The 27,284-nt window shown below is 42.8% G+C and overlaps 1 protein-coding gene across 5 annotated transcripts in view; it reads right to left on the reverse strand.

The window, feature by feature from the left end:
- Positions 1–2,317: 2,317 nt before the first annotated feature.
- SPATA13 (spermatogenesis associated 13) overlaps positions 2,318–27,284 on the reverse strand; it is an 81,869-nt gene continuing 56,902 nt past the window's right edge. For 4 of the 5 annotated variants that reach the window (XM_040426195.1, XM_040426193.1, XM_040426197.1 and 1 more), the window contains 9 exons: positions 26,613–26,749; positions 24,192–24,371; positions 23,909–24,094; positions 23,264–23,443; positions 21,147–21,379; positions 15,822–15,951; positions 14,160–14,532; positions 5,712–5,786; positions 2,318–2,962 (listed from right to left, as the gene is read on the reverse strand). In XM_040426195.1, coding sequence (XP_040282129.1) covers positions 2,781–2,962; positions 5,712–5,786; positions 14,160–14,532; positions 15,822–15,951; positions 21,147–21,379; positions 23,264–23,443; positions 23,909–24,094; positions 24,192–24,371; positions 26,613–26,749 — 1,676 coding nt within the window. In that variant the 3' untranslated portion in view covers positions 2,318–2,780. The remainder of the gene's footprint in view (positions 2,963–5,711; positions 5,787–14,159; positions 14,533–15,821; positions 15,952–21,146; positions 21,380–23,263; positions 23,444–23,908; positions 24,095–24,191; positions 24,372–26,612; positions 26,750–27,284) is intronic. The other variant, XM_040426194.1, reaches the window with a different exon arrangement.

The raw sequence follows: 27,284 nt of genomic DNA on the forward strand, positions 1-27,284 counted from the left end.
ATATAGTGGAGTCAATGTATATATACGGCTCTGTTCACACTGCTGTTAGTTTTCCCGTCTCCCAAAATGGAATGGACCCATTAAATGTCAATTAGACAGATGAATAATTATAGTCACGTATGTATTCTTGCCACAGCCATACCAACTTTTACAGTTAGTAATTTTGGGACAAATATGTGCCACCCCGGGAAAACCCGCAAACACAGAGGGATCATCCATTTATGGGTTTGGCTTACCTAAGCCTGCCTGTTTTGGGGGCCTGGGACAGCCCGAATTTACAGGTATGGTCTGAAACCTCGGGACTGTTGGCAACTATGAAAATGGAAGCCAGAGTCTTGTCTACAGATGTATCTAAAGTCAATAGAACTCTAAAATATCCTCCCCTCCCTGGAGCCATAGTCCTCAGGATCAGTGACTAGTTTAGTAAGTTGGTGCACTGGATATTGTCTTTATAAACATTGCCAAAAATGCACAACTCTTCACTGACTGTGGCTGTGCAAATATTCTTAGAAGTAGGTTACCCCTCTATGACCTTTTCTACAGAGTATGTAGAAGTTTTTTTTTTGCCTTCCTCTGGATCAACTTGCAGGATAACAGGCCGAACTGGATGGACAAATGTCTTTTTTCGGCCTTATATACTATGTTGACTGGAATATAATTAAAGTAAAGGCCTCAAATTTTCAACTTAAAAAGGTGTGTAAATGCCCAAAGTTAATAATCTACAGAAATCATTTTAACAAAAGTCCTGCGTCTAGATATTGCTGTGACATACTTGTTATGGTGCCCCCTGGTGTTCTTTTAATTCTTCTTTCAGAACGTCCATCAATGTACCCAGTCTTATCAGCTGGCATGTACTTAAAAACAGGAACCTCTCTACTGCCCGTGTACAAAAAGATTTGGACAGTGGGACTGAGGTACTGCTCATATGTGACCACCAGTATGGGACCCATTAGCCAGAGTTTTAGAGAAGGAATCAAACGAACACTTGGGGGTGGACAGCAATATCTGGACACAGGATTAGAGGAAGGCAAAAAAAAAAAAAAAGGACTCCAATTGAGAAATTGTTCTCTGTTTATGGGACTGAGCCTCTAAGTAAGTCAGAAGGATCCTACATTTGTGAATGCTTGTTTTTTTTCATTACTTTTTAGAGATATTAACTTGTTTTTTTAAATAACCATAATTCTAAATTTTGGCTGCTTCTTTGAAGATCTTTGCAATGCCAAGAAAAATGAAAGATCAAACAGGAGTAGGGGGTCCAAAGGCCGGCATATTCCTCACTGGCTTTGAGACACCTACCCATCGATGATGTTCTACATTTTGGACAGATAATTAAGGGTAGGTTCACACTTGGGTTAAACCGATCTGGCAGGCTCTTTCGGCAGAGAACAGCCTGCCGCAGTTCACCAGATCCAGCCTAGCTGTATACTGCCAGTCACTGTCAGAACCTATTGACTATAATGGGATCTGAGGGGATATGGCCACTTTCCGGTGAAATCCCAACTGGACAAAAACCATTGCATGCAACAGTTTTTGTGCAGCTGAAAACCGGACGGATCCACGCCAGATACCATTATAGTCATGGGGGTCTGGTGCTAAGAACATATCAAGCAATATGACCATGTGATTTTTCCAAATGTCCGAAATTCTAATATGAAACAAACCAACTTATATAAAGCCTGAGCTCGGAACCGTTTTGTGGTGACCCTTTGCAATTTCAGACACACACCAGAGGAATATTTTGAGTTGGTCCTGTGGGCCTTGACTGTTTCTCAAAAATGAGAAAGTCTCGCTAGTCTCCATGTAGCCAAAGCCCTACTGTCCTATGTGGGCACTACACATTAAGCTTAGAATTTTATGGATTCCTTCATTAACATCACTTCCTTGATTAGAAGAAAATGGCCACCGGTCAGCACTACCATCTAGTGTGCAAAAAACATCAGTTAGCTCACCACTCCATAGGCCATAATCACCATGATAGTAGGTAAATGTACATATTCCAAAAAAATTCTTAATTCCGTTAAAATTCAGACAATTTTTTTTCATGTTAAAAGAGGACATATGTCATGGCCACTTGCACGTTTTGAATGTGTACAGTTCTTATTCTGCTATGAAATCAGAACTGTACAGGTTAGAAACGCGTACGAAGCTTTTTTCATGATGGATGCCCTCTTAACATAAAAAAAAAAAAAACACCTGGATTTTATTGGAATTCTGACAGTTGCTGGAATTTTTTGAATGCAACACCACCATCCAAAAGCCATGATTATTTCCTGTTTTTTTGGAAAACCGTCTGAAAGAAGCTTAAAAGAGCTCCATGTCTCATTAGAACCAGACTAATTTAAAAAAAATTACATATATTTACATATATAAAAACGTTCCATAAAATCAAACCATTTTAGGAATAAATAAAATAATTCATCAACAGCATGTACTTGTGGATGGTAATACCCCCCACAGTATCTGATCACCAATTTCACATTATTGTGTTTTTTGTTTGTTTTTTTACCATCCTCTAGGAAAACACTAGTTAAAGGGAATCTGTCATCTGGTTTGACCATATTAAGCTCTCACCATTGCCATGTTTGATAAAATAGAAAACCACTGCAGGAGATCAGGTATTTTATTAAACATGGCAATGGTGAGAGCTTAATATGGTCAAACCAGGTGACAGATTCCCTTTAAGTTATTGAGAAGTACAATTGACCGCAAAACTTTCTGTCTCGAAATACTGCAAGTGTCCTTCACATAAATACAGTAGTTCTACTTCATATCAGAGGTCCTCATTTCTTGAAGGGTGTGAGCTTAGTGATTGTGTTCCAGAACGGAGAAGTCTTTCTCTTAGGCTCGGCCAGGGAAAACACCTGCTGTTGTGGAATGCTGGTGGGCACCGTGATGTGGCGCTGGTGGATCGGGTGCAAGTTTTGATGAGAAGGGACTGCAGGAAATCCATTGTAAGTGACACCTGTGGCAGAAGACAGATGGGAAGTCAGTACTAAACTAAACTTAGACAAATAACCCTCACCACTGAATAATACATCCTTACTAATGATGGACAAAATCGAATTTCCCAAAAAGTTCAGACTCTAACAAAACTGAATTTTTTTCAATGTTATATGCAGGTATTAATTACATAAACGTGTTAGTTTCAAATAAAAATACATTAAAAAGCACATTGACTATAGGGTAACCATATCCACTAGGTGGCACTACAGAGGGCTTTCTTTCTCTTGGAAGAGAGCTAACCTGAATTTCCTTTTTCCCAAGAAGCATTGCCTGGCCTACAAGTCTTTGCACCAGTCCTGGCACTCTCCACATGGAGAAACAGTAGTCCCTGAAATTTAAAAATAGCTATCCTTGCAACCAAGGTAAAAATCATGGTTTTCCTTTAATACATGTGCCCCATACGGATTGTGACAACTCTTTTCATACTTGTTTTTCTCATGTACATACATTAAAATAAAATAAAAATCAGAAGCTTATTTAATTAGAAATATGTCTCTGATATTCCACCTGAATATCTATGAATAAACTGACAACTGGTTGATACCATTCCCTTTGTCAATAAAGATGTAACCAGACACAATCTAGCCACTGGTCCCCTGCCGATCCAGAGAATGGGGGTCCATCGGAGTAGATGGGTAGGTCTAGCATGCTTGCTGCCGTTACTTCTCTATCGGACCATACATAGCTATCGTCTATCTCCGGCAGTCCTATAGAGAATGAATGGAGCAGAAGCACACATACTTGACCTGCTACTCCCATTCGGATGGGGGAATGGGACCTACGTTTGAGATTGGAGGGGGTCCCAGTGGTAGGACCCCCTCCAGATAGTTATCCCCTATCCTTTAAATAGGGGTCAGCTTTTAAACTTGGCACAACCCCTTTAATTCCAGTAAGAACAAAAGATTGGGTACCGAGGCCCAATTTGCCTGTTCCTTCTTTCCCCCAACATACAGTACAGACCAAAAGTTTGGACACACCTTCTCATTCAAAGAGTTTTCTTTATTTTCTTTACTATGAAGGCATCAAAACTATGAATTAACACATGTGGAAGTATATACATAACAAAGAAGTGTGAAACAACTGAAAATATGTCATATTCTAGGTTCTTCAAAGTAGCCACCTTTTGCTTTGATTACTGCTTTGCACACTCTTGGCATTCTCTTGATGAGCTTCAAGAGGTAGTCCCCTGAAATGGTCTTCCAACAGTCTTGAAGGAGTTCCCAGAGATGCTTAGCACTTGTTGGCCCTTTTGCCTTCACTCTGCGGTCCAGCTCACCCCAAACCATCTCAATTGGGTTCAGGTCCGGTGACTGTGGAGGCCAGGTCATCTGGCGCAGCACCCCATCACTCTCCTTCATGGTCAAATAGCCCTTACTTTCAAAGTTTTCCCAATTTTTCGGCTGACTGACTGACCTTCATTTCTTAAAGTAATGATGGCCACTCATTTTTCTTTACTTAGCTGCTTTTTTCTTGCCATAATACAAATTCTAACAGTCTATTCAGTAGGACTATCAGCTGTGTATCCACCTGACTTCTCCTCAATGCAACTGATGGTCCCAACCCCCTTTATAAGGCAAGAAATCCCACTTATTAAACCTGACAAGGCACACCTGTGAAGTGAAAACCATTTCAGGGGACTTCCTCTTGAAGCTCATCAAGAGAATGCCAAGAGTGTGCAAAGCAGTAATCAAAGCAAAAGGTGGCTACTTTGAAGAACCTAGAATATGACATATTTTCAGTTGTTTCACACTTGTTTGTTATGTATATAATTCCACATGTGTTAATTCATAGTTTTGATGCCTTCAGTGTGAATCTACAATTTTCATAGTCCTGAAAATAAAGAAAACTCTTTGAATGAGAAGGTGTGTCCAAACTTTTGGTCTGTACTGTATGTCAGGAATCTGCAAGCCTCCATACGCATTAGATGGTTCACCAATCCCATAGAAATCTACAGGTTTGGCCCATGTCGCTCAAGGGGCTTGCATGGGCACCTTAAAAAATATGGTAATGGCAGGAGGAAGCCCGTCCATGTCCTGCTCATCATTAGTTCATGGAGAACTGATCGTAACATCAGAATATAGAGGTTGTCAGTGGCCTGTGCGTTACCCCGTATACACACGGACAACCTCAGTGCTGGGTAAGGCAATTATAAAAATTGACTGCTGAATGTCACAATGCTGGGGTTGGATCCAGCCTCAGGCCTCAGGGAAGCTATGCTGGGAAGCGCTCTCTGGCAGCGCTGAAATAATTAGGAGCAGTCTCCAAGCATATATTGATTTACTTTTGTCTAGTGGTAGTGTCACATTTTATCAAGGTCTGCTGCATTTGTGGCATGTCATGTATGTGAAACGCTATATATTAGAGGGTCAACTCAATAGTAAATGGGGGAAGGAAAGACCTTCAAGGGGTTAAAGAAGCACTATACCCAGAGTGGGAAAAAAAAAATAACTATATAAAAGTAGGACTTATTAACCATAGAGCTCCCAATATCACACGCATATAGCATGATGGAATATAAAATTTACTGGTAGGGACATTTCTGGGTTTTTGTCAAATTTCGATGGATAACACAACAGCCTGAAATATCTGAAAGCCGAGAACAATGTATGTAACAGTTCAGACTGCACGACTATGATGATACCACAATACCGCAGCAACACCCTCCGTTTACCGGTTTACCATTTGTCTAAACCAGAGAAAACACCCACCTTTCATCTTCCCCTGCCTTGACTTCTTCGCATTGTTCATGGCTTGTTTCTTTTGGTCTTCTGATATTTCCATACCTAATAAAAAAAAAAAAAAAAAGACAAAACCCATAAGAGATCTGAAAATATCAAGATACGAGATATCCATCATTAAGTGCTAGGTGCCATCCTGGTAGCACACATAGAAGTGTATATACTGTATATTAGTTATGTGCAGTCTCTTTTTGACTAGTTTACACCTGTTCACTTGGTTTGGGTCGACTATTCAGCGTTTAGCTTCAACGCAAGACCATTGTTCCAGGACTGTAGTGAGTCAGGCCCCCTCCCCTTCCCCCAAAACTTGGAACATCTGCCCTCATAGAGCTCATTATCCATCATCGGATAGGTGCGACATCGTATGTGGCCTTCTCAACATCAACAATCTCCAGTAACACCATCTTATTTGCCCGTTTCAACCAATATGGAGGGAGATTTGGGACAGATTTGTTAAAGTCATGACTTAGGCCTCATGCACATTTCTATATTTTTGGTCCGTGTCCAATCCGAAAATGCACATGGACCCATTCCTTTCTAAAAGGACAGCATATGGATGTCATCAGTGTGCGATCCGCATCAGTGCGGGCAGGCTGCAAATTATAGAACCTGTCCTATTCTTGTCTGTTTTGCAGGCAAGAATATTATTATTTTTTTTTTTTTTTTATAGCGAGTCCCGCAAAAATTGCAGGATGCACATCCACCACATTGGTATTTTGTACATCCGCAGTTTGCGGACCCAAAAACATATAGTCATGTGCAGGAGGCCTTAAAGGAAGACTCCTGGTAAAACGGATATTCTGCATTATGTCTAGGTCAAAAGGATGCTGTATGACAAGGATTCAAAAACAAGAGAACCCAAGTGTCCTGCACTACACCTGGCATAACCTGATAAGTCATTCCCAGCTGATTGACAGGATACTGCGAAACATCTGATATAGATTACAAATACTAAAGATGGGTCATCTGTTCTTAAAGGGGTTGTCCACTCCTTTTATACTGATGGCCTGTCTTCAGCATTAGCCATCAATATCTGATTGGCAGGATTGCAAGGTGTCGGATCTTGGCCAATCTGCAGAAGCTCTAGAACTACCCAGCTCCATCCATAGTGTGGTGGACGGAGCTGGTTACTGCAGCATTGCTCCCACTGTAGTAAATGGAGGCAGTGCAGCAGTAACCAGCTCCATCCACTACACAATGAACAGTTGTGTAGTTCTGTCACGACAGAAGAACCACTGATCGGTGGAGAATGAGGCATGTCAGACCCCAGTTGTTAAGATATTCATGTCATATCATCTGGTTACGTCGTGAACATAAAAGTACTGGAAAACCCCTTTAAGTCCCAGAGAATCCCTTTATAAGCCTACTGTTAAATAAAGATCCGAATACCAGATACAACAAAAAAGCCTCCAAAGAACGCGAGTAGTAGAATATAAATTACCTGTCGTGACGAGAATAGAAGGAATAGAAAAGTGCGGCTTCATACTTGCTGGCATTTTCTCAAAAGGAATGTGCGGAATCCAGGCAAAATGATGCCTTCTTGTAGTGAATGTCAGTTTATATAGAGATTTCAGGGGGGGAGGAGATTCAGACCTTATAGTTGCTTCATCCAGAAAAATTCCGGCTATTGGGAGCATTACAGGAAGGGAATCCCCCCCAAGCCGCAATATTGCCAAAATATGACTCAGCCTTATCACACTTGTGAAAGTCCAGCAATTCCAAGCAATGTTTTCCATGCCGAGATGATCAAGAGCTTATACATGATTACGTGGTCTTTTCTGACGGGACCACTGATGTTCACTCAGACACGTCCAATGCTTTGGGAATCACTCACACACTGCCAGATATAAACAGCAACCATCACAGCAACTAACACTTCTCAGAAGATTCAGGGGCGGATCAACGTAGGTGGAAGCCTCACGGCAAGACATGAGGGAGGCCCTCTCTATTTATAGTTGGAGGGCTCTCCACAATCTCCCCAATTATATAAACTGTCTGATGTCCATGGCAAGTAATTTCAAAGGTTTTTCTGGGATTTTTTTTTTAACTTATGACCTATCATCAGTATTTGATCAGTGATCAACTGTTTGAAAAAGGCACTGGAGCTTGCAGTAGTGCCGCGGTCTTCTCGCAGCTTTGCCTAGGCTATGTGATGTCACAGTCATCGGTCACATGACCTAGGCGCAGCACAGCCCCATTGAAGTGAATGGGACTGAGCTGTGATACCAAGCACAGCCGCTATACAATGTACAGCAGTCTCTTCCTAGGCCTGTGGCCATGGCCTAGGCGCAGTTCAGTTCGATTTAGGCGATTGGATTCTACTTGGTACTGCAGCAGAACCCCAATCACTGGCACTGTGCTTGGAAAGCTGCAAGGAGTCAGTGGAGCTAACAGGAGCCGAATGGCGGAGGTGCCGTCAGCAGGGCACCAATTGATCTGGTATCGATGGCCTATTCTGAAGATAGGTTATCAATAATAAACACCTGGACAACCTTAAATTTTTAATGGTATAGTACAAAATACTATACTTTCCACATACTCTCACAACACTGCAAACAGTCGTGTAAATTACATCTGGAGAGGTGATGATCAACTGGGCACCCCCAAAAAAATTTTTTGACCCGATTACTAGTGGGCATTTGCACATGCACTTATTTCTTCATTTTTTTCAAGCACACACATCTCTTGTTTTAGCTTAGCCTTCTGGCTGAGGTACTTTTATACAGTCGAGCATCGGGCTGGGTAGTTGTGGAGTTCCCTGTGATTTTTACTTTACAAAAGTTTGTCACAGGGTTTCTCAGGGTGCAGCTGCCTAACGGGTGTCCCTCCTGAAGGTTGAAGAGGTGTAGTCATCAGGTTTCTCACCCTCTTCCCCTTCTAAGTGGGCTAAATGTAGTACATCTAGATCCAGGGAAGGGAATGCTTGCATGGCAAACTAGAAAGACCCCGAAACTTAGACATTACTCTATAAACTTTGGGCGTGGGGAGGGCACTTATCTATGCTCCTTCTTTTGAAAAAGGTTTAGGATGGGAGCATGGCTTGGCCTCCAAGATATGTGGTCGCTTGAGATCTCAGCTCCTGCTCCTCACTACTATTTACAACGACTATACCCAGCACCCATGCTTCAAAACTGCTCCAACCCTTCAGACTCAGAGTATGATGCCACGGAGGAAAGTGACCCCAAAAAAGCAAGGGGAAAATCACAGGCTTTTACTTTACACAGCCGCTGGGCCGAATACAAGAGGGCGTGGACAAATGCTCAGAGTCTGAGGCTCAGTTCTTGGAATCGACATGTACGTGAGACCTCACTGAATGTCTACTGCTACCAAGAAGAAGCTCCTCAGACATTGGTGATGGACTCCTCTGAGGGGAAAGATACAGGCACATACTAACCACTTTCATGGAACGCTGCAGAGGACACAGCACACGCCAGCAGCCTGGTCTCTCCTACAAGTGTCACCACGTCTACTCCTCCTTCCGTGCATAGCCCAACACAACAGAGACCACGTTGGTCTCCACCTGATTCAGGTACATCTGAGATATTGGAGGTGTATATTAATCTTGTGGACATGCCATCTTCATACAAAGCTATCACAGAGGAGCCTATGAAAACTATGCTGCCGGCCTTAGGCAGGTCTCTGCATGCAGACATAATACAAGCGATAAAACCACTTAATACCTCTGTTCAAGAGATGGGAGACAGTTCAACACATATCTAAGATGTGTGAAGTCGCACAACGATCTTATTGATGACCTAGAATAAGACATGCAACAATTGAAAGCTAAAACTTGCCGATCTGGAGAATAGATCACGCTGAAACGTCAAATTCAGGGGGATACAAGCTGACCTTACGCCATATCTCCAGTCACTCATTAAAAAACGGTCCTCCTGGACTGCTTTGCACGAGACCTGATAATAGACAAGTGTGCATACAGTGCCTAGGCCAAAACACCTAGCAGAGGATATACCAAGGACATCCTGGCACACATTCATTTTTACAGCATGAAAGAGGACTTGATATCTAAGGCCAAAAAGCTAAACCCACTTCCACATCGACTGGTCTCTTTTTACACCAATCTTTTGGCAGCAACCCTGCAGCTGTCATCTGGCTCCAATAATAGCTACTCTCCGCCAACACAAGATTATCTACATTCTCGTCCATCTATTCATTTCCAGAGAACGTAAGCTGTATGTCATTACATCTGCAGAAGACAGCATGAAACTCTTCACCCCCCCCCCATGGAATCTCGTCCGCCTGAGAAGTCATCATCTCAGCAATGACCACCACTCCATGTTCCTGCAGATTGGACATTGGTACCACCTCGTAAATCATCTGGGCGCTCAGGTATTCTCTTCTTCCTGCGAGGTACAGACTTCTGACACTATTCCTTTCTTCTTTCATGCCAGATATACTTTTGGCATCTCAACCGTTCTTGATCATCAGCTTTTGCTGTTTGTACCTGACATTTGTCATCAACTTTTCATAGTTTTTCGGGTTTTTGGTCATGGTGTGCAGTCAGATAATGATTTTGTATCACTAGCTCTTAATGTATGTGGTAGTTTTTACTATGTGAGGTATGTTCCAGCGTCAGATATTCATATTCATTTTTAGAATGCACTTCAAATCGCTTGTATGAATGTTAAAGGGCTAAGTAGCCCCCAAAAGTGGAAAAATATATAGACTGAAGCTTGTGTATTAAAAGGCAATATATTCTGTGCACAGGAGACCCATGTACTGAAAAAGATGCTCACAGACTTAGAAAAACTAGGATGTTTAAGCTCACCTTTGTGTGGCTGTCATGGCCCATAAACAGGTAGGAACTAGTGTTAGGGACCACTCAAATAGAGGCGACCTTGACGTGGTGAGTGGCTTACTACGCTTTGGCCAAAATGTACACCAATGCCTCATCCAGCATGGAGGCAAATTGCTGGATGTAGAGTGCTATCACATTTGTATTTTAAGCTCACCTTAAGGCGATCTATTCTTCACCGCGGCCAGTGATTGGCTGCAGCATTGTCAAACCAGATGGTTGACATCAAGGGAGCCCAGCAGAACATTGCAGGCCTGGAGGAAAAATAGCAGGGAACTACCATTGGGAAGCAGGTCAGTAATCTTCCCTTTACAGGTCCGGCCAAGTGTTTGGGGGGGGGGGGGGGGGGGCGTTTGGTTCCCCCCATTTTTACACAAGCCATTTCCGATCCTGTCTTTTACATAGTTATGAATGGCATTTAAAAAGAACCAGGGCTAACTATTATTATTCCCAGTTGGAAATCTTCTTGCATCTTGTTCTAAACACACTAAATCACAAAGCTAATGATTAAGAGGTTCAATCCTTTCTACAACAAATCAGTTTGTCCATTCTAACAGATGACCAATTGATCTCACTACCCCTCACTCAATCTCGGAGATTATTAAATCCCTCCCCTGGTCCAGATGGGCTGTCCAATGAATACTATAAAACATTTCAAGATATTCTCTCGCCCTATCTTTGCCACGTGTACCAGAAGGCGATCGATGACAAGTCATTCCCTAGAGAGAATCAGACAGCCTTATTATACCCTTGCTCAAAACCCCTGACATTTCAGACCAATCTCTCTAGTCAACATTGACATCAAAATTTATACTGAATTAATTGATTTAAGACTTGCCCCTTTCCTACCAGGTAGGCTTTGTGAAGGGATAATTCTAGACGAGTCATGAATATAATAAATAATTTTGAAAAATGCACAGGTTCCTTCACTTTTGCTATCTCTTGATGCCATAAAGATGTTTGATTGCATTAATTAGCCATATGTGTGTGCAGTCCTAAATACATCTGGCCTTTCAGGTAACATCTGAAATGTTATTATAGGCTTATATTCACAATTTTGGTCAGAGTATTCACCAGTGGCACTCTATCAGATCAATTTAATCTCAAGACTGGAACATGCTGAAGGTCCCCCCCCCCCCCCCCTCCTTATCTTCATTTTGTTCATGGAATCTTTAGCACAGAAATTGAGGGACCACGTGTTTATACAAGGTATTACCATTGGCGACCATACACATCTTATTGCCTTATACACAGATGATGCAACATTGACCTTCTCTTCTCCAGTAAAGTCTTTGGAATGTACTTTAGGATTTATTCAATCATTTGGCTTAAATATCCTATTATAAATTCTATATACAGAAATCACAGATTCTTCCGAAAAACCTTTCCGTGGAACTTCTTTACCATCTACAGCAGAAATACCCCCAATTATAAGGTATTCAAATTTGTTATTTCACTCTTATAAATCTCAGTATACGACTTATGAATCATCTCCGACTTCCCTCCTCCAAAAGACTAGAGGTATCATGGTTTGACAGAGTAGCTACTTTTAAAATGCTTCTTTTGCCGAAGCCATTACATTTTTTTTTTTTTAGAACATTACCAATCCTATTACCGAAAGTGTTTTTTTTCCTCCGCCCACCAGATTATGTCAAAATTTATATGGGCTAATCACAAGCCTAGGGTAAAATTGAAGTGGTTAAACTAGAAATAGATTGACGGGAGACCATGGTGTGCCAAATCTTCATTTATATTATTTGGCGACCCAAGTCTTGAAATTGACTGGCTGGTGGCACATAAATTAGCAGAAACATTGTATACAGTTGTGTCCCCATGTACTTTACGACATGTTATGATTGCAGCTTTGTGGGATCTGTCATTACTTTCTTCCTTATTACCTATATCTAAGGCCTCTGTCTCCAACGGTCCAATATCACTGATTCTAATACATCTTTGGAACTATTGCCGAAACGCTTTCCTACTAACTTTACTCAGGTTAATCATTCCCCATTTGAATTTAAAGGGGGTGTGCAAGAATGAGGGGGCGGTTTGGCAAACCCCCACCCCCACCCCACTTGGCTAGACCTGTAAAGGGAAGCTTACTTACCTGCTCCCCAGTAATGGATTCTCGCTCCTTCTCCTCCCCTGCACTCCCTCACTGAAAACAACCAGTTTGACATCACCTGCAGCCAATCTCTGGGGGGGTTGACCAACTCCCCTTTATGTCATGACAAATGGTCACATGACTCAACGGGATCAGGTCACCGCTGCAGCCAGCGATTGGGCTGCAGGTGGTGTCAAACTGGAAGTTTTTAGCGAGGGAGTGCAGCAGAGCATGTCAGGCCAGGAGAAGGAGCAAAGATCCATCGTCGGGAAGCAGGCAAGTAATCTTCCCTTTACAGGTCTGACCAAGTTGGGGGGTCTGGGGGGTTTGCCAAACTCTTCATCCATCCTTTCACAACCCCTTAAACTCTGCATCCAATGTATGGAGAACCTTGCAAAATGTTTGATGGAAATTCCCTTCTAGTACTTTCTCCACCTTAAGAAATACTTTCCATCTAGACAAACGGGACTTTTATAAGTACCTTCAAATTAGAAAATTTCGATCCAACCAAGTAAATGAGATTAAACCATGTGAAACTAGGATGTTCATTATATTGTTCAACTGGGTTAAAAAGGTCTGAAATATTTGCTAGTGAACCACAGGTCATTAACAAGCCCAATGCCTTTTTTTGCAATGGGAATAGGATTTAGAACGTACTTTTCCGGCGGAAGACTGGTCAAAACCTTTACATTTAAATCTGAACCAATCTGAAATGTAGCTCTCACTTCGAGGCGACTGTGAAGACTTTCCTGAGGTGTTATGTCACTTCAAAACCGTTACATGCCATGTATCCTTCTTCCTCCCCAAGGTGCTGGAGGGGATGCGGATGTATAGGGAACCTATTCCACATTTTTAAATTCTCCCTAATAGCTCAACTATTTTGGCGTCAGATATCCAAATTAATATGTAAAGAGATCTCATTGGCTCCTCATATGGCCTTGCTCTTTTTAGACTTACAATTCCCAGCTCAGATTAAGCCATTACTTTGCAAAATCATTTTCATTTCTAAGATAGTGTTCTGCAGATACTGGAAACAGCTGCAAATCCCTCTTATGGATGAAGTTATATCCGTTATTAACACTACTTACATTTACAAAAAGATTATTGCCTCAGGAAACTTTACTTACCCATCGTTCTATCACGTTTGGGACCGGTGGATTTGTAATGCTAATTGTACCACATAATTACTACTTATACCTATGACAACATGACTGATTATTTGACTAGTCAGGATTTCTTTGTGTTTGTATTCAATAGCTCTTTGGTTTTATCTTCTGGGTTACAGATAAGGAGTACCTATCCCACGATATGTGGTGGACATGTGTTCTGTTACCTCTACTATTATGTGAGAATTCCTATAGAGGGTAATACTGTATGATACTATGGATGTTATCACATGTCCTATATTTCACTACAACATGTTATGATTACCAAACTTAGTATCTTGGAGAACACTTTTTTTTTGTAGCACTTGGAGAACAGAAGGCATAATCAAACCTACCCATATCTTTGTCTTCCTGGACTCTCTTTCGTTCATCTAAGAATGCTTGCAGCCATCTCTGCTTGTCCTCCGGTTTCTTGGCACAAAATAAATGCACTTCATCAGTTTGCCTATTCACCATCTTAAAAGCGTTCTTAATGTTAAGATTGAAGTCCCTGTCCTTTCCATCTTCTACGTCAGTGAATTCCATTTCGTCCATGTCTATACTTCCTTTATAATACAAGATGTCTCTGCGCAACAAGTCCTTCTTGCAGAAGACCAGCTGGTGGTCAAAGAGGAAAAAAGTCCTCTGCTGGCTCTTGCTTTGTTTGAAGAGCTTTGTTAGTTCCCCTGAATGGATCAGCTCAGAACTTCTGGCTAAAATGTCTTGTCCCTAAAAAAATAAAAATAAAAATGTAATATTTGTAGACATAGAAACATAGAATGTGTCGGCAGATAAGAACCATTTGGCCCATCTAGTCTGCCCGATAGACCTTCCATTCTCAGCACCCACCGATAAGGTTCTAAACTGTTAGTACATACAGGTAGGCTTAGAACAAACATGATGCTCACACTTTGGGACATGGGGCAGAGGCGCCTGTAATTAGCCAGATTCATGCTCTAGTCTCAAAAGGATGTACCTACCTACATGGATTTCTATGTAGGTAGCCATATCCTTACAGACACCTAAAATGATTTGAAACCTTTTAACATAAATTATACAGTTCACATTTAGACTTCTTCTACATAAAAGTTGAGCAACTTCAGGATAATATATGTAAGGTCATGATTTTAGTCCAGAGCTGAAATCTGCCACCTTCCCCAGCTTGCTCAAAGTCTATACAGGGCTTGTTCTGATGATCTGCATTCTGAGAGTCTTCCCATCAGGACTGAACCATAAACTAATGTAGGAAAAAATCCAAGAATGCAATGCAGAGGAGAGCTCTGCTCTTTGAGAAATAACTTAAATTCTGAAATCAGCTTGGGGGAATATTCTTGAAATATACAGGAGAACATAAAACTAGGCAAAATAGAGGACAATATCTTTTTCTAGAAAATCTGAGTGATAAGCATCATGGCTGCTATTAAAGAAGACCTCTCACCTCCGACAGGTCTGTTTTAGTAATTACTTGCATTCCTCATGTTATAACAATGCTAGAGCATCAGTTCTTATGACTCTGGCAGCACTGATTGGATAGTATGAGAGTGTGCAGGGAAACACACCCAATTGATAACACCCAGCTGGATTTTCATGCTCCAGAGTTATTAATGCAAGTAATTAAACAGACATTTCAGGAGAGGCGACAGGGCTTCTTTAAATCTTCACTTTGCTTGTCAGCCAGCTTCCCAGACACCCAAACAGCAAAGTTGTTATTGAGTGAAACAACGCTATGTGAAAACGTTCATGGAATCGGGATGGTGATCCTTAGATAAGTTCTTCTGGCAGTCATATTGTCACTAAGACATGACATGATATAACTTCTTATCAGAAAAAGATAATATAAGGACTTACTGGCGTTTTTTTATTTTTTTATTATTCTCTCGCTTTCTGAGGATACTAAATAACTGGGAATTTCCAGTCAGAGGTTTGCATAACCTCCAAAACCATTATTTTAGAGATATCAGTTTCCTGGTACTAGAATTCTTTTTTTTACTGAATCCTGTACGCTGCCAAGAACTCACCTCCCACCCAACTATGGAGACCTGCCAGCAGGCAATCTTGTCAATGCTCTCCAGCCGTCTTTTCCGTTCATTAATTAAGCAGGCCACATTTTTCATGGCTTCATAGGCTTCTTTTATTCTGTTGTAATCCCTGCAAGAGAAACAAGCTGATGTTTGACAAGTCAATACACAATGCATAACACAGGGAGGGCGATTACTGGAAACGAATGGAAGGTGTTCACCAGCAGAGCTCCTAGTTTCAGATTAGTTGTAGAAACTTTGGGAGAAATTCATCATGTCCTACACTCTGACTCCAAGAACTTGGAAAATAGAGTCTTGTGAATTTTTGGGCTTAAAATTGAATAGGTGATGTATGTCCTTTGGGGTTAAGATTCTGTTCCATCAGGATTTTGCTACTTTCTAACAGCAACAACAGCATAATTTGCAACGTTTCACTTTTCATACAGAATACTGGAACCCCAACAGATCACACTAACATATATTGCTGAGATCCATCTGTTGTGGCTACATTCTGAAGAGAAGCCATGACACATAGTGTGAACAGAACCTATCGTGTATTAAGAATGACCCCAAAAAAAAAAAAAAAAGTTTATACACAACACAACATTTTATATATTAACAGTAGATATGATGTCCTTTTCTTTCTTATATCTGTTTCTGCACAGGTTGGGTGATAAGACGCATCCTGGGCCGAAAATAGGTGGGGCCTATGCAAGCACTGCCCATATGGGGGCAGTCCCAGGGCTTGCATGCCCCAAATCTACCACCTACAATGTTAGTAAGTCACCATGAATGTTGCCGGGTGTGGGCTGGTCCCACCCCTTGGTAGTAGCTGGTCAGTAAGCCAGGGTAGAAGTGGAAAGAGAGTATACTAGAAGTAAATACAGTGTAGCAGAAGATGTGGAGAGAGGGGCATCCTTGGACAAGCAAACACCAACCCTGTGAGTGAAAAGCAGCCAGAAAAGCAACTGCACTAAGAGAAAACCTCAGAAGGAGAGCACAATGGAATTTTTACCGACAATAGAGAGGACATTTTTAAGTGTGTGGACAGGAAACCAGTGAAGGTAACACACATGTTAGGCTGTAGACTTCACTGCATTGTCTGGGGTTGAATGGTCAATCTTCCAGACATACTTCAGAGACAGACTGGCCATCTGTTTGACTACTGCAGTGCTATTGATCGAGAAAGGAGAATAATTGCATGCCATTGGCTGATTTTGGAACATTGCAGTGCTCATCTGGAAAAGGACCCAGGGGAGAGCCATTCACTCTATACACAGTCTTTGAAAAACTACCTGGTTACACCTCAGAACTATACCCATTATGCAGGTTTGCACCTGCTAACATTAGGGCTGAAACCATTACTCGAATTAATCGGGTAACTCAACAAAAAAGAAAAATCATCAATGCAAATTTTTTGCATCGATGATTCGTTTGTGCCATGTGACCACGGAGCGAGAGTGAAGAGCTTGCTACTACTCACGCTCCGTGGTCACCCGCACAGTGCTGCACTGGATCCTGACATACACACACATGGTCAGGACACAGTGCACGCAAGCACACGATATGACCTGATGCTGTGTGACCCAGTGCAGAGGATGGAAGATCTCTGGCGTGTCGGCAGCACCCCTACAGGAAAGTATTTTAGTTCACTGGCGCTGCGGCTGGGCACTGATGGCTAGGAGGGGGAGTGGTGGAACTGATGGCAGTGGGGGGAGCTGGTGACATTGGAGGGGGAACTGGTGGCACTGCTGGAGGAACTAATTGCATTGGAGGGGGAATCGATAGCACTGGGGGGGGGGGGGAGACTGATTGTAGGGGGGCTGATGAGTTTTTATAGAAAACGTTCTTTTAATTTTTTTTTTCTGATTAGAGTACTCGATTAATTGTTTGATTAATCGGTAGAATACTTGATTACTAAAATAATAGATAGCTGCCGCCCTAGCTACCATTTCTCTGTCAATTTGTTACCTCCAAGCAGACTTGATCATTGCCTCCCTCTCTGCCAGGGCATGTCCTCCTGCCTTGCACCCTGCTGCTCATCTGACATCAAGGTCACCCTGGCCAGGAATCCTCCCCAAGTAAACAAAAGGGTGCATCCCTCCCATCACTGCACGAGCGGGCTGAAGGGGAGCATGAGTAGCAACCGTGAGTACTACCACCATCGTCATCCACTCTGCCTTACGCCTTCCTCCCCTGCATTGTGCTTCCCTGTTTGAATGATGCGGAGGCCACGTGTGGACGCTGCACCTCCTCTGGACTATATGGGTCTGTCAAAGATTGCCAGAGAAAGACAACTTGTTATACTTGACGTTCCTATGGAATGGAGAGGCTGCATGTAACCACCACTCCATTCAAACATGGAAATACAGGGACCCCCATTCTGATGATCAGCCAAGGACTCCAGAGGTTGGGACCCTGCCAATCAGACACTTGTCCCATATCCTATAGATAGAGACTAAGTCTTCGTCATGGGACAACCCCTTTAAGTACAAAGCTGTCCTTAAGTGTCTTCAAGGGGTTAAGCTTAGTATCTGTTTGGACAAAGAATATAACAAAGCTTCTAGATGACAACTTTAAATATTAGCAAGAAGAAGAATAGACAATTGGGCAGTCAGGATCTGAAGACTGCAAGTTATGAAGGACACGTACATGCCACAACAAAGACTGGAAATCTGTGTCCTAGCTGGTATTTACACCACGGGTGTGAATATCCAATTTATTCACATTTTCCCATACAGAAATTCTTAAAGATTAGGGTCAGGGAAGCGACATTCTCTGCCGGCCTAGGAAGAATAGATTACTCTATTTTTCAGCCATCACACTGTGGACCTTCTCCACTTTCCCCTGATGAGCTCCAGCACAGCCCAACACTACTCCCATTGTGCTCCTGAGAGGACCATTCGTTACCCCAGATAGAGGGGGGGTCCGCGGTCACACGATACACCAAGAAGTATGGAGCGATAAGAGGGAGAGAAATTAAGAATATCATTTGGTGGCAAGAGAACGACAACCATGAGAGACATCAAAACAGCGTTAAAAGCCAAGAGATGAATGTGTCAATTCAAGAGCGAACACTGAGAGCTTGTGGTTCAGGCTGAGAAAGGACTTGAGGATTGTTCCAGAGGAGATAGACAACAAAGCCTGTGTGCTGCAGACATATAGATTTCTTTCCTTAGAATTTTAACTAAAAGTCTTGCAGTCAGATACTCCCTTGTTCTTATCGGTTGTTTTTCACACATTTCTGATTAAAAAAATAAATAAAATTATAAACCATAGGCTCCATTCACACGTCGGAACGGAATTGCGGACCCATTCATTTCTATGGGGCCACACTATGTGCTGCCCGGATCCGGAAATGCAGATCTGCACTTCCGGGTCCGCAATTCCGTTCCCGAAAAAAATATAACATGTCCTATTCTTGTCCACAATTGGGGACAAGATTAGGCATTTTCTATTATAGTGCCGGCGTTGTGCGGTCCGCAAAACACATACGGATGTGTGAATGGACCCTTACACATAAAACATGCAATGTGTGTCATACATACATATAGGATGGAGCCTAAACCTCATTGTACACTAAAAAGTACGGTCATGTATAATGGGGCAGCTGTGGTCCTATACACACAAACATATATACATATATAACGCACACACTAGGGCAGATTTACTAATCCTACACATGGCCAAAATATAGACCTGCCCCCGATTTATCACAGTGGCTCAGGCTGGACGGTAAATCTGGTGCATGGATAAACACTTTTCTCTAGCTCTATACCAACTGTTGGTTGACTTGGGTTACTTGCACACCTGCGGTAAGGTATCTGGCAGACTGTTCTGGCAGAGTTCACCGGATCCGGTCTAGCCGGCTAGAGCTGTGCCCCGCAGGGCCCATTGACTATAATGGGATGCACTGGGGATTTGTCTAGTTTCTGGCATGAGCTCTGGGTTTCAGCTGGACAAAAACTGGTGCATGCATCGTTTTGTCTGGCCGAAATTCAGTGCTTCACCGGAAACTGTCTGGATCCCCGCCAGATCCCATTATAGTCAATGGGCTCCAGCAATGAAAGCAGCGGTATCTGGCTAGGCAGGCTTCAGCAGGCTGCATCTCTGTAGGCAAAAAAAAACTAAAAAACTATACCACATCAGGTGTAATGAGTTGATCAGGGATAATAGTTAAATTGTTGGATTAAAGCTTCTATGCATATTGATGACCTATCCTGAGGGTAGACCATCAGTATGAAAATCCCAGACAACCCTTTTATGCTTAATATGCACTTAGAACATTTTTTCGACCACCAAGATTGATGGCATATTCACAGGATATGCCATCAATGTCAGATAGGTGGAGGTCCAACCTATTGGGCAAAATGAATTACCCCAAACCTCTTCTGGATGAACCAGCCACATATATGCTTGGATGTTTCCATTACTGCCCGAGGCCTCCTGCACACGAATGTGTGCTGCCCGTTGCCATATTGCGGATCACATTTGCGGATCCGCAATACACGGGCGCTGCTCCGTGGGCATTCCACATCATGGATGCGGACCCATTCACTTCAATGGGTCTGCAAATCCGGAGATGCGGAACGGAAGAACGGAACCCTACGGAGTGCTTCCGTGAGGTTTCATCCCGTACTTCTGTTCTCCAAAATATAGAACATGTCCTATCTTTTTGCGGAATGGGTGGATCGCGGACCCATTAAAGCAGGGATGGACAACCTGCGGCTCTCCAGCTGTTGTAAAACTACGATTCCCACCATGCCCTGGTGTAGGCTGATAGCTGTAGGCAGTCTAGGCATGCTGGGAGTTGTAGTTTTGCAACAGCTGGAGAGCCGCAGGTTGGCCATCCCTGCATTAAAGTGAATGGGGCCGCGACCCGCTGTGGCTGCCCCACGGTCGGTGTTTGTGCATTGCGGCCCGCAGCACGGACACGGGGCGTTTGTGTGCAGGAGGCCTGAATGGGGCATCCAATGTCCCACCTCACCTCGCAGAACAGGTGGTCTCCCAATAAGTGGGGGTCTAATAGAGGCAGAATTTGAAGATTCTGAAAATATTCATAAACTATGTTTTTTTTTTTTTTGTACAAATGCAATTGCAACTACTGTACTGTGCCATCAACCAATGAGATTTTGAAGATGATGATTCAGTATTTCAGCGATTCGATCATTATCAGAGTGTAAAGATAAATTAAACATTTTTAACAATATTTTTAGACTTTTGAGTTATATATATATATAAAAAAAAAAATAATAAAAAAAAAAAAAATGATCTCATTTAATTAAATTATCCCCTGTAAGAGTCATTTAGCAGTCAAGCTCCCACCTGTGGTCCTGGGTTGTGTACTTGAGCAGCTCGGCTAGCTGCAGAGGATACTTGCAGATCTTCTGGACTGGAGTCAGCAGGAAGCCATCAATAGCAATATCGATCATCTGTTGTAGCAGCCGGCAGGCCTCAAAGAAGTGCCGATATCTACTGTGCTTCATCAGGTTGGAAAGCTCCAGGCAGGCGTTGGGGTGGTTGTTACAGTACTCAGAGTAGATTGAAAATCCATCCTGCTGCATGAGCATGCAAAAAAACAACAACATCGCAATATATTCCATTATCTTTTGTGTAAGTGGCAGTATAAAAATGGGCATGACTTTGGCAATACTATAATAATGAAAATTATAGTTATTAATTATAAAAATAAATAATTTTTTGGTTTGTAAAACAAAAAAATATATATAAAAATATTTTTTTTTCTGACAAATTGAAATACCAAAAATGTATGAAATGAAAATGATATGCAGCGCTGGCATTAGGATGGGCGATGCCTAAAGATGAGCGAATTTCATATTTTGAAATTCGTTCACACTTAGTTTGGTGGTAAAAGCAGAATTGCGTTATGGATTCCACGGACCATAACGCAATTCTATGACTGAATGCCTTTAGAGGCATTCCGTTTTTCATTCCGTCATAAAAGAAGTTTATGGGCTGCAAAACTGATCCGTTCCGTTTCCGTTATGCAGGGGAGTCCTCTCCTGCATAACCGAACCGGGACGGATCCCTTTTGCAGCCCATAGACTTCTATTATGACGGAATGAATAACGGAATGCCTCTAAAGGCATTCAGTCATAGAATTGCGTTATCGTCCGCGGTAACGGAATCCATGACACAATTTTTATTTTACCAGTAAACGATTCGCAAACTAATTTCATAAGCGGAAATTCGCTCATCTCTAGCGATGCCCTGTGCAGTTCCTTCTACTGACATGCCACCATATGATTAATGATATAGACCCCAAATAATACAGTCATACACCGCTCAAATACCACTGCCATAAGGTGCCCAAATAATGTTGCCAGACAGTTGCTTATGTAACATGGTCCATTCCATTAACTAGAGAACAATGCCATGTTGTCGTCTACTGCCTGTTCATAGGATTGGGATCCAATTGTGGGATCAGTTGCCAAGGCCATTAAAGGGGTTGTCTGGGCTACAGATGCTGATGGCCCATCCAGAGAACAGGTCATCAATATCATATCTGTGAGGGTCCAATACCCAGCACCCCCACTGATCAGCTGTTTTAGGCCGACACTGAGCCTGGAAACTATACTGTGTAGAAAGTACAGCACCATACACAATGTAGGGGCTAGTCCAAGGGTCTTCAGCTCAGCCCCCATTTACGTGAATGGGAGCTGCATTGCAGTACTCTGGCGCAGGAAACTACACAATGTACTGAGCCTTCTGCTTACAATCCGCATGCTGTATAGCGGGTGCCCGAAACAGCTTATCGGTGGGGGTTGCTAGACCCCCACCAATCTGATATTGATGACCTATCCTAAGGATAGGTCATCCATATCTGTAGCCTGGAAAATCCCTTTTCAATATCGGCTTCTGCATTACTTGCTCAAAACTCTGTCCCGGCGATGTGATGGACACACAGATGCGCTCCTCTCTGTAACTGTAAAGAGCTGTGCACCTGTGTGTCCATCCCATGACCAGGACAGATTTGTATTCCTTGGAAGTGAAATGTTAAAGGGGTTGTCCACGATTAGAAAAACATGGCTGCTTGCTTCTAAAAAGAGCACCACCCCTCAACACAGGTTGAGTGCAGTATTACAGCTCTGTCCCATTGACTCCAATAGAGATGAGCTGCAATACTAAACACAACCCATGGAAAGGGGTGGTGCTGTTTTTGGGAGAAAAAGAGAAAAAATATTTCTTATACTGGACAATCCCTTTAAAGCTCCTTTTAACTGAGGCCTGCACAGAGGAGTGGATGCAGAAAGTAGATTGGAAGTCCAACTTTTCACTAAACAATGAATAACCTTTATCTGCAAAAACTTTCAGGCTGGGTTCACACTGGACAACTGGTTGGTCTTCACACATTGGGAAGTTTCGGCATTCTATTGAATGGGAATTGACAAAAATTTAAAAAATATGCCCAACCAACTCACATTTTCAAGGAAGCAGGCCCCAATTTCACTCAAATGAGGGTCTTCCTTGTTGTATTGCTTCTCCAAGTTCTTGTAGAAGGTTTTCTGGAACTTATAGACGTCTTCAATGTTTCCAAAGATGGTTTTTAGTTGTGCTTCAGTGAACATGCTTGTGTGCTTTCGACATTGCTTGATGTAGCCCTGAAATCAGAAAATCATAAATCACATAATCAGGTTTTATAAAATGCAGCAGTTACGGTGTTCATGGTCTAGAGCAGGGAAGCTCAACCTGTGGCCCTCCAGCTGTTGTAAAACTACAACTCCCACCATGCCATTCTGTAGGCTGATAGCTGTAGGCTGTCCGGGAATGACGGGAGTTGTAGTTTTGCAACAGCTGGAGGGCCGCAGGTTGTGCATGCCTGGTCTAGAGCCTGGCATATAAACTCAATTAATTTGGTACTGAGGTACCATGCAGACAAGAGGCGCAGTGAAGGACTTGGCGTAATTCAAACATTCCTTGGTTACAGCAGTTTTACTTTGTATCACCCTGGTAAGATCAATACACAATTTTCTCCTCTACTAGAACCTTAGAAATAATGGAAGCAGCGTAGATAAATCTGTATATAGGCTAATCCATGATGTATGGATGGGGAGCCCACAGTATACCTCGCAGATGTCCTTCAGATGTTTGATGTAGACCCGCTCTGTGTTCATTATCTCTTGAATTACATTTGTTCGCATTTGATCCTTGTTTTCAGGGCTCTTGTGACGAAATTTAGCAATATCAGGATCATGATCCTCATCTTGAAGGCTTCCAGAGTTCTCAGAAACATCTTCTTGATTTACCCGTAACTAGGAACATATGGATTAATAATAATCTTTATTAATTAGATACATGGTGTTGAGGTCGGACATTGTATTCTGTTCAGGTGGTCTAGTGATGCCTTACCCTAACAAAACTTGCTGGAAACCAGGCTTCAGCATCTCCGATTCGCCCCCACCACCAGTCCTTATTTGAAGCTTCAAGGACTCGTATGACATCTCCGGCCTTGAAGGCCAGCTCCTGATCATCCATGGTGACATGATCCCATAAAGCTTCTGCATAAACGGTGCTACCATCACTTATCAACTGAAACAAGATACATCGAGAGTAGGTATTTAAAAAGGAGCGTTCCCATCTCATAAAATGATGGCGTATCGCCAGGATATCCCTTCCTTTTATAAATGGAGGTCCAACTGATACCAAAAGTGAAGCACTCCTGTCAGACGGTTGTGCAGGGAGCTACAGATGGTCCTATTCACTTAAAATTGGGCTAAGCTGCAGTCCCTTGCACAATCGGGTGGCCAGGGTGCTACTGTGTAGAAAAAGGGGCGAAGTGCTAAATCTCTGCTGCAGCCCTTTTATTCTCGGGATTGGGGAAGGTCACAGAAGTCAGTCCCCCATGATCGTAGAGCGATGGCATATACTAGCAGTACAGCACTTTATAGGATAAGAATAAACTCTTTTAAAGGGGTTGCCCCATTACAACAACTTATTTCCTAACCACAGAATAGGGAAGAAGTGTTGGTGAAGGTCTAAACACTGGGTCATGAGAAGGGGATGCCCGTGCTCCTCTGTTTGAAGAAGCAGCAATCACACATGAACGCTGCTGCCCCATTCAGCTCTATGGAACTTGTTCTCGATTCTCTCTAACATAGAGAGGCAGACATGCATGTGCGTTTTTTGCTCCATTCTACCAGAGTGTACAGGCCCCCGTACCCATGACTGGCAGGGGCCACAGTCCTCATGACTGGTGGGGGTCCCAGAAGTCGTATCCCCACTGACCAGACAAATCATCTTTCCTGTGGATGAGAGATAAGCTCTCGTAATGGGACAACCCCTTTAATGTACTAAATAAAGATGGACACAACATTTGAAAGTCCCAGAATGGAAGGTCTTCATTGTCTGGTCAGAAAAATGACCATACAGGCAAGTCTACTTTCACACTAGCGTTTTGGCTTTCCGTTTGTGAGATCCGTTCAGGGCTCTCACACAGGCGGTCCAAAACGGATCAGTTTTGCCCTAATGCATTCTGAATGGAAAAGGATCCCCTCAGAATGCATCAGTTTGCCTCCGATCCGTCTCCATTCCGCTTTGGAGGCGGACACCAAAACGCTGCCTGCAGCGTTTTGGTGTCTGTCTGATGAAACTGAGCCAAAACGGCCTGGCACACAATGTAAGTCAATGGGGACGGATCCGTTTTCTATGACACAATCTTGCACAATAGAAAACAGATCCGTCCTCCATTGACTTTCAATGGTGTTCAAGAAGGATCCGTCTTGGCTATGTTACAGATAATACAAACGGAACCGTTCTGAACGGATGCAGACGGTTGTATTATCTGAACGGATCCGTCTGTGCAGATCCATGACGGAGCCGCACAAAACGCCAGTGTGAAAGTAGCTTAGCCTACACCCCATAACCACACTTCAATCAACATGCCAGACCAATAATCATTTGATAGATACAAGTCATCCAAAAAGAAGATGCAATGAGTCTGTATGTGGCACATATGTTTCAAGGAAAATCAATAGGGCTGCAGATTATCCCATACCTGATGGCCAAACCCCATACAAAATGATATCCAGACCGCTGGTCCAGTACTCGATTTATATTTGTGCACAATAAAGACAATGGCCACTGACTTGGAAACTCATATAGGCTTCATGCACACAACAGAGGCTGTACGGTAGCACACAATGTCAAGAGTCGTGACCACCCCAGACCCCACCTTACAGAGCTGTGTGTGGCAGCACATTGCAGGGATGTTCTCCCCGGGGCTTCTAGGGTAAAATGGTTCTGCACTATGGAATTCAAGTGGGCTTGCCATTTATTTATTTTCTCAGTAAGGTAGACATACAGAGGTAACGTATGGGGGCCACAGACGTATACAGATGCAATATGACGGTTCTGTACTACCTGCAAAGAAAAGGGGGTTAGTCAGCACCTCCCAAAGCGCAGGTGCACGCTGCCATGGCTGGAAACAGGGAGGAAAAAGGGGGGGGGGGGGGGGGGGATTGAAAGCAGCACCCTGCAAACCAGATAAAGTACAATAATGCCATAGTCTCAAAAAATATTATAGTGCTAATGCTACGCTTATTTATAAAGTGAGATGCTTGGCAAATGCATTTTGTACAAAACCATGATATCAATGTTCCATAAATGCAAGTTAGTACAAAGCCAAACAATTACATATAAAAAAAACAACTAAGTAGTCATCAAAATACAAAGCTGGGGTATAGCCATGGAAGCAGTGGTGTCCAGACCTTGGTGCTTAAGGGGTCTCAAGAACATCTCCCTTTCATTCCAACCTCCTATCACAATACATACCTCATTGATGGCTAACTGCTCTCCTCCTGGCTGCAGGTATCTTGGATTGGCCTGGTAGCGGTCATCAAAGCTGTACTCCTCTTCGCTGCCGTTGTCATCAGTCAATGTTGTGGACTCTGCTCCTCCATCTGTAGAGACTACAGAAAACCCAAAGGATAAATGGGTGACCACCATGGCAAGAATCCCAACTAGGCAGTGTATCCAGGTACAAGTCCTCTATCTGTATAGACGTATTACACCAGTGATCAGCACACTTCTGAGCAGAGGAAGCGATCAAAGTGACCATCTGTAGTCAAAGAACCTTTAGACTGCAAAGTGCAGATATGAGACCTCAGCAGATGAACCTCTATTGTATGCCAGTTACAAAGTAGATGAAATCAACTCTCAGAACACAATGGGAGAGTCTAATGCTGACTGTAACCTCATTATAGATTAATAATAGTAGATCATTAGCCTTGTAAATCCCCCACCCCACCCAACAATCGCCTTCCATGAAGACATGTATCCTGTGGACTGTGTGCATATCTGTACCAAACTACTTGGATCTCTAGGATTAAATCGGGCCCAGACACATTAGCCCATTCTTGTTAACCGCCGTCTCTCCGCTTCCCCCCCTCATACACATGCATGCTCAGCTAAGCCAAGTGTACATTTGTTTTGAATAGGGGACAA

This window comes from Bufo bufo, chromosome 3 (assembly GCF_905171765.1).
Source record: "Bufo bufo chromosome 3, aBufBuf1.1, whole genome shotgun sequence".
Lineage (NCBI taxonomy): Eukaryota > Metazoa > Chordata > Amphibia > Anura > Bufonidae > Bufo > Bufo bufo.